This window comes from Nilaparvata lugens, chromosome 4 (genome assembly GCF_014356525.2).
Source record: "Nilaparvata lugens isolate BPH chromosome 4, ASM1435652v1, whole genome shotgun sequence".
Taxonomy (NCBI): Eukaryota; Metazoa; Arthropoda; class Insecta; order Hemiptera; family Delphacidae; genus Nilaparvata; species Nilaparvata lugens.
The window spans coordinates 79,919,746-79,928,532 of NC_052507.1; the positions used below are offsets into that span (position 1 = coordinate 79,919,746).

At 38.6% G+C, this 8,787-nt stretch overlaps 2 protein-coding genes and 1 pseudogene across 2 annotated transcripts in view; all 3 read right to left on the reverse strand.

The window, feature by feature from the left end:
- Positions 1 to 4,408, reverse strand: part of LOC120350980 — a 52,600-nt gene extending 48,192 nt beyond the window's left edge. The window contains exons 1-2 of the mRNA XM_039426572.1: positions 4,240 to 4,408; positions 3,291 to 3,575 (exon numbers count right to left, since the gene is read on the reverse strand). Coding sequence (XP_039282506.1) covers positions 3,291 to 3,575; positions 4,240 to 4,317 — 363 coding nt within the window. The 5' untranslated portion in view covers positions 4,318 to 4,408. The remainder of the gene's footprint in view (positions 1 to 3,290; positions 3,576 to 4,239) is intronic.
- LOC120350981 lies at positions 1,238 to 3,283 on the reverse strand (annotated as a pseudogene).
- Positions 4,409 to 8,561: 4,153 nt separating the features above from the next.
- The window catches only part of LOC120351110, a 60,151-nt gene continuing 59,925 nt past the window's right edge, over positions 8,562 to 8,787 (reverse strand). Inside the window, exon 9 of the mRNA XM_039427119.1 lies at positions 8,562 to 8,619. Coding sequence (XP_039283053.1) covers positions 8,562 to 8,619 — 58 coding nt within the window. The remainder of the gene's footprint in view (positions 8,620 to 8,787) is intronic.

An 8,787-nucleotide genomic window follows, 5' to 3' on the forward strand; every position in this document is an offset into this window, starting at 1 on the left:
AAAGCTGAAGAAATGCAGTTCTTGCAGGTTTTAAATGCTTCTTCAAGTTCAGGTGTCCAACCAATCGGTTGGGAGCCTTTCAAAAGTGGATTACTGATTGCGCTATGTAGAGGAGCTTCGTACTCAGAAGCATGTGGTATGAATCTCCTATAGAAATTGAGCATGCCAAGAAAACGGCGGAGCCCTTGAGCGGTTTTTGGTAAAGGATATTCTTGGATTACCTTTACACGGTCTTCAGGTGCTCGAATACCGGCATCAGATATGCTGTATCCAATGAAAGTAATCTCGGAGACACCAAAGATGCATTTTAGTGGGTTGATGACCAGGCCATACTTTACAAGACGTTTCAAAACACTTCGAATGTGATCTCCATGCTCCGCTTTAGAACGTGAATAGATGAGAATGTCATCCATATGAACAAAGCAAAAATCAAATCCGTGTAAAACTTCATCCATAAATCGTTGAAAGGTTTGTCCAACATTCCGCAGACCAAATGTCATAAAAGGAAATTCAAATAGACCAAATGGAGTGATAATTGCAGTTTTACCGATATCTTCCTCAGCAACTGGTATCTGCTGATAAGCTTTGACCAAATCGTTTTTCGAAAATAATGTGCATCCATCAATAAAATAAGTATCATCTTGTATATGGCGAACCAGATAACAATCTGGGATTGTTCGAGCATTCAACCTGCGAAAGTCACCACATGGACGCCAAGATGAGTCACTTTTCGGTGCTAAGTGTAACGGAGACGACCAAGAACTCTCTGAAGGGCGAGTTGTTCCAGCTTTTAACATGTCATCAAATTCTTTGGGAGCAATTTTCAATTTTTCAGGGCATAACCGGCGAACTCTACTTGAAACTGGAGGTCCCGGAGTTGTTCGAATGTGATGGACAGCCTCATGTTTTATATGTGGTGGTAAACCAGGTGGACGAGTGACCTCCGCGACGCCAACTCAGAAAGGAGAGAAGAATAAGCAGAAGAATGTTGGATGGTTGTAATGCTGCTCTGGGACAGGTCAAGAGTTAAGCCAGCAGCTCTAAGCATCAATGATATGTTTTGTACGTCAACGTCAGCTACTACAAATCTCCATAAGAAATTGCATCAGAGTCCTAAGTCAAGACTCCGGGTTAGGAACCCATAAGTTTTGATTTTGCTCCATTTGCGGCACTTTATTCGTAATTCACAGGAGAACATCGTTGTAATTGACGCCGAGGAAAACAGCATAAGTCAGCCTGTATCAACTAGAAAATTAATTTTAGAATTTTTATCAGTGACAATAAGACGGCTATTAGATGCAGACTAGCAGCAATCAGTTGCCGCCGTTACTGATTGCTTTGGTTGTTTTCCGACCAGCTGAACGGTTTGGCACATTTCTTAGCTTTTTCTTGAAAATTATCATGGTTATCATGGTACCAGCATAGGCCCTCTTCTGATTGGTGCGCTTTTTCACGTGCAGTGGATTTGTTTACATTTTTATAGTTGCGGTTAGAGGTGCGTGAACGAAAAAGATATTGACGTGATTGAGAAGCAGATAATTCAGCGACTTGCTTTTGTAAGCCGGCAATCGCCTTTAGTAACTCATCCTCCGTACATTTTCCATGAAATGCTGCATTGACTGAAAAAGTAGATGTGTATGGTATAATTTTACTAACCTTGTCAGCAAGTTCGGGTTGTTTGTCAAGCGCCAACTCCGGTTGCGATGCGAGAATAGTTTGAGCATTTGGCAGAAGGCGAGGAAGCCATAATTGACGTAACAAATTGTCTTGTATGCCAGTCGCATTCGCCAGAGAGCGGAGATGGCGAAGAAACTGTGACGGTTTGCGGTCGCCGAGCTCCTCCGTACTGATGAGCTGTCGAATGCGTTGTTCCTCGGACGCGGATAATCGTTCAATAATCTTGTCGCGCAAGAACGTGTATGGGAAGAGCGGAGGAGGGTTCGCAATAACGTCCTCAACTTCGGCTGCCGTGCGTTGGTCCAATTGAGACACAACATAATGGAATTTGGTTCAGATCTCATTTACGATGTTGGACAGTGTGAACTGGGATTCTGCCTGAAGGAACCATAAACGAGGTTTGTCCAACCAAAATGGTGGCAACTTTATAGATACCCGATGTACTTCGTGGTTTTGAATGGGCTGCTGCAACTGTGCATCACGTTCACGCAGATCCGCAATTTGTTCATCCATCATGACTCAAATACTCACGCAAAATATTTGTGAAAATTTCTTGTTTTTCAATCGTCGGGGTCACCAATATAGGAATTTGAATTGATGATTCCTATGTTGAAATAATTGATTGAATGGAACTAAATGAATGGTGAATTGATTTTAATGTTGAATGAGAAATTGAACTAATGAAAATTAAAACTGTTACAAGTAATAAACAAACTATACTAGTTGAAAACATCACAGGTGGCAATCAGACAATTCGCCACAAGTTGTGTGCCATCTATAATCAGTGTCCAGAAACGGTGCAACACATGCTGTTCGAGTGTCCACAATACAGCGCCCCCATTCATGGCTAATAAGGAGAGTCCCAGTGCTCGCGAATGGCAATATGATGAGTGTTATCAGAGATTTTTCTTTTCTAACGGAGAAAAACATAATTTTTCATATCTGTTCATCAATTGTTGATGATTCGTTACTTTTGTTTGAATGGCTGAAGAGGATATCACTTTTGACAATATCAAATGGAAGCAATTATAATAATAATTCAATATATCTGTAACTATGAGCTGTTTCATGTATATAATAAGTATATTTTCAAGCAATGAAATGACTCTATTCTATAAGTCATTTATTATTTTTAATTCTACCTCCCCATGCGATACTCGTAATAAGCTTTAAATTCCTTTGGGGAGTATATGAATATCTCTCACAACTCTCTTATAATTGATTTCTCATTTTTAGGCCCGTGAGTTCCTTGAGTCGTGTAGGTAAAATTTGAACATTATATAAACATATTCCTGAGCCTCTAGTGTGGTATAATGAACATTGACCCTCAGGTTGTGATGGTATCTGGTTTCGTAATGAAACTTCACTTTGAAATGTAAAGATAGTTTGTTTTCTACTTCCAAACTTCACAGTAAAAATAGAAACCAAAAATAAAGGCATGCTGCTGAATTACAATATCTAACGTAATATCACCTACATTACCGTACCGTGCTCCAGAATACTGAAATTACCAGTTTTATTGGATTAAATTTAGGATGGAAGAAGTATTGAGCTAATGTCTGTTTTTGCATTTCGTGTGTAATGCTTTGATTCAATAAAAAATGAATACTAGCCTTTTGACAGCTAGCCGTTATTTCTTCAGAGTCGATTGGTGCAGCCATAGCAGCGATTGTGAGTGATTGACAAATGATGTCGTCGACAACAGGTTTCCACTTGGTGATGTCGGACTGAGTACTGCAGTTGAGGCCTTCAGAGATCAACAGCAAAGCCCTATCCACACGCTTCACAAATCTGCCGTAGCAGTCATCGTTACTAACAGTCTCTTTGTTTTTGCCGAGAACTCGCTCGCACTCCTCAACACACCATTCCAGCCGCTTACCCAGGTAGTTGGTTATCTCCTACAATAAGAGTAGGCTTTGTGTAATTATTCTATAACTTGATACTAATTCAGAACAACGGATAGAGAATTCGAAGGAAGTGAGAATTACACGATCTGTACAATCCATAGTTCAATCATTGTTTGTAATGAGTATAACTCAACTTCTCAAACAGAAACATATATTTTTCAATTTAGAAGTGATAATTATACCGAGTGTTTCCAAACTACGCTCAAACTTTTCACAGTACAACATATTGTTTGAAAGCAATAATAATATGATACAAGTAGAAAATTCAAGGAAATGGAAATTACAACACAAATAAAAGTTTGAGAAAACTAACTTAATCAATTAATCATATTTTAATTAGTGAACTAATCAATAATGTATCTAATTAGTAGCTTACAGCTTAAAAAAACTTTATTTGGATAACTTTACCATGTTAACTTTAACTTTACAATGGGTTATTGAACAAATTAATAGAAACAATATAAAAAATCTTGTAATACCCTTTATTTTTAAAAACTTTAAAATAAAGTGTACTACAAGATTTTTATATTGTTTTTATTAATTTGTTCAAAAGTAGCCCATGTAAGTGAAGTGTTTTTAATGGGATATTGATTTTTTTAAATCAAAATAATTCAATTTTTCATTTGAATTAATAATTTATTCGTGCATATCTCACCTTTATACCAAACAGATTTGGCTCCTTTATTTGCGTTACTTCAATTAGTAATTTCAATATCTTCTGTATCTGGCTCATGCATAACAAAAGTCTATTCTTGTTATTTTTACTGTCAGCAGAACGTACGTAGCAATCAACTATTTCTAATAGTTCGTTGTTTCTGCGCAGGAAAGTCTGTAAAAGGAGAAATTAATATTATTAAGTTATTATTGACTTGAATAAAAAATGGAGTTAGATTCATTAAGAAGTTAGAGCCCAGAACCTAGACCCTTAAGGTTTCGTTCCAAAGCATGTTTTTCTACTACAGGGTGAACCACGGGAAACGGACGGTTTTGGATCGCGTAGTACTTGGCGGCTGATGGAGGGGGAAACACGCCCCCAAGATCACTAGACTCCCCCACAACCAGCCATTTAGTGCTGTTATGCCGCTGAGGTCGAAAGATCAACAACGTCTATGTTCTCTGAAGAAAAGTTTCCAAGAGAATTTTTCCAAGAGAATGATGAATTGACGGTGTTGAAGAGTGATGAAGCTCATTTTCATCTGAATGGAGTTTTTAATGAACAGAACTATCGTTATTGGGCTTTGGAAGTTGAGGTCAGTTTCAAATACTGATTCACCACTTTTTATAAATGTGTCATATGCAAACACGCGACGATCTTTCGACCACAGCGGCATAATAGCACTAAAGTACTATGCGATCCAAAACCGTCCGTTTCCTGTGGTTCACCCTGTAGTAGAAAAACATGCTTTGGAACTAACATTAAAGGTCCCGGTTCTAGGTTCTTGGCGAAATAAAATTGCATTTGTTATGTTACAGAGATATCACATTTCTTCCATCGCTTATTGGTTTTATTACCGATTTCATAGACAAATAACGTTTGAAACATCAAACACCAACAGCCTTGAAATTAATAATTTGTATTAATATTGATGTTCTGTGCATGTTATTTAGTCAATTGATATGAATACACTCATTCAAATTGAAAAACCTTCTTATCTCGCATTAAAATATCATACTGAGCAAACCTGTACGAGCAAACCAAATATCAATTGTTTCGGACCGACAAATTTAGTTGATACTTGATGACTATAAAAAATGAATAGTGTTAGGAGTTTAGTGGAGGCATTTCCGGGATCTACGGTGGGTGCACTGCAATAGACGATGTTTCTGCCCATGACTGAACACCAGACTTGGTTGGAGTAACCACATTCATATAACACATATCAGTCTAGCCAAACACATATAACACATCTCACTCTAGCCACATCAGTCTGAAACCTGCCAGAGTAATATTCCTAGTAAGACGATTAAAGCTAGTGATCTCCAGGAAGCATCTGGTGAAGGTGTATTTTTCTATGTTTCATAGCTACATTAACTATGGAATTCAATTATGGGAACATGCACCAGGCTGTAAAGATGTACTGCTGCAGCAGAAGAAAGCTACAAGGATCCTTGATACGGGGGATATTTGGACAACCGTCCAAACCAACCCATCTTCATAAGGCAGAGAATACTCACTGTGTCTCTTAATGTGTGACTGTCTATTTCATGTTCTATTTGTGTGACTTTGTCTTATGCTTTTTTGGCTGGCTGACAATAAAATTGTATTTATTTATTTGTGTCCAATCAATATATCTTGCCCACCCTGTTGCATGCAAAAAATTATCACTCATTGACAAGAAGAGAAGACAAAAACTTTTACTACACCAGAGGAGAAGTGAAAATAGAATCCCATTCTGCAGGCTGAGCAGGATTGTTTTCCAATACTATCTCTGAGCATTTACAACGTCTTACCTGAAAGGCTGAACATCATAAAATAAGGACAGAATAAGTAAGTATATACTCACACAATATTATCTGATATAATGATAGAAAAACTGGAGAGATACAGAATTTCTGGAGGGAGTCTCAGGACAATCATGAAAGAAGAAAGCAGGTTGTCAAAGTACAAGTAGCAGAGAGCAAACTCTCTGGACCAGGATGTCATATACATGATGGGCATCAATGTTCTAAACTGGGTCCCCTGCTTTTCATTATCTTTACTAACGATCTTCAGATGGATGGGAAGGCTCACTTACTTTCAAATGACACTATCTTGATAGCACAAGGATGATGAATAAGGATCCCAAGATGGCTATCCACATTCAACAGCTTCTTGGATTTGCACTTTTCTTTGACATGGCACTAGCAGGTCAGCATGTTTTTGAGCTATCAAAAGTAATCTATTTGATAAGGAAGCTAAAGATACACGTACTGTACCCACCAAGTACAGTACCTACAGCTTATCATGGCCTCTTCCTTAGTTACATCAACTATAGCCTTGTAATGTTGGGCCAGGTAGAAAGATTCACCTGCTGCACAAATAAGTACTCAGAATTATCACTGGTGCACCTAGCGTTGGACAATCTTAAAAAGTCTGTAACTTAAGTACTGACTGCCTTCAGCCTGTAAATATAAAACTTGTCGCTGCACCTGAAGAAGGACTACTAAACAAGTTTGTACATACACAGTTTCCATCAATTGTATTGTCATAACATTCTAATAAATTTAACCTATTTACGAATCTACAACTTCCACAGTATGTATGTGACTTGCAAGCAGTTGGAAAGTTTTAGAAATTTGGTAGGTGTAAATAATGTTGTTGGTGTACTACTGTATACTTGACGAGATCGGAAGTTCCATTTAAATATTCTAAACCGAACATATTTAGTATCATCTTAATACATGCAATGTTCTAAAAGTTCAACTAATTTGACAAAATCCAACAAAAATATTTAACATATTATTGTTGACGTTGTATAGTAAAGTATGTTATAAATAGAAATACAAACCTCAATACCCTTTTTTGAATTATTTTATCACAACATGTTTCAACATTATAGTAGGTATTGTTGACTGGGGTGACAGATAGACAGTGTCAATGTAACAGTGCTTGGGCTTTGGGCTGGAGGGTTTGACTATCTCAAAATCAAACCTTATATCTTCTTTTTCATCCATTACCCACATCTGTATGATTGATGTCGTCATGCCATGAATAAAAATAACAAACTAAACACACTAATTGATCAAGATGGCAGTGATCAAGTTCAAATCGAAAATTATTTATGATACAAGCCTTTGCTCTTAATGGCACTCTAGCTTGATAACATTTGAGACATGTTATCTTTGACAAATTCCTGGACATCGTAATAAGCATTGGTTATCAGGGAAGCGGTCACAACTCTCTCAAAGAACACACTGAGGTGCAACTGCTTCACCCCTGCAGGCAGCCTGTTGTGGTAGTGAGCTCCTATAGTAAACCCGCCATCTCTAGAGGCGCACTCTGGGGACGTCAAATATCTCTCGATGCCTAGTGTTGTGGTGATGCTGATGCACATCACTCCCAGTTAACAAATTCGGTTGATTCTTCTTGACGTACATGAGGCAGAGAAGGAGGAAGTGGCTGATTATAGTTAGAATACCCAGCCTGCAGAAATGGGCTTGCAATGAGCAAGATGTTCTCTTGCAGTAATGATCCTAGCAGCCAACTTTTGCGGCTTCAATATGTCCACAACCTTGGCTGAAATTGACCTCAAAGGAGTAGACCGTAGGAGATATGGTAGTGGAAAAGTGCATGATACACAAGACCAGATAAGCATCCGTCACATGTCTCCTCAGTTTGAGCGAGATTCGAGATTAATTTATTGTCAGAACACTTTAACTAAAGCAAGACATAGCCAACAATTCAATAAAAAAGAAAGGGTCAGATCTTGACCACTTGCTGGATGTGGCTGGCCCAGCTAAGCTTTGAATCCAAAAGCCCAACAGCTTCATAGGTTCCTGATCATGAGGCAGACTTCGCTACAACTGCATTTGTGTCTTGCTATCATTTAGCTAAAAACGATTTACCAGGAACCATGAGGTTGATGACCGCAGATGCTCTGCTGACCTCTCCAACACCTGCTGAAAGTCAATCCCAGATGAAAGCAACGATGTATCATCAGCAAATGGATCTACATCCAGATTCTCCTGCTGCATTGCGCCTGAAATCCAGAAAGCCAATCTGGCTTTACCCCTATGCCTTTACCACTCCACAGCACAGAAGTGGTCTGGTATGTGGGAATCTCAGGAGGTGAAAAATAAAGAGCTTGTGTCTGATCCAGGCAGCAGAGTTCCTGGATTTGAGTTGCCCCGACAACAGTGGGTTCGCCTAAACAGGTTCAGAACTGGCCAGGGAAGATGATATACCAGCATGCATATTTGGGGATTTGCAGAGTCCCCCAATTGTGAGTGTGGAGAGACTCAAACCATGGACCACATTGTCTCGTCATGTCCATTGTATCATTTTCCTGGAGGCTTGCCTAGATTGCACCTGGCGGATGAGGAGGCTGTGCTCTGGCTGAGGGAGTTAAACGGCATTTGATGTTAATCCGAAAAAAACTGATTGTTAATTGTAAGTTTCATGTATATTAATTAATATTTTATGTTATGACAAATCCAAATTGGTAGGCTCTATTTTTACTTTCCTTGACCTATTACCATAGGTAAGGAAAGTATTGCTTTCCAA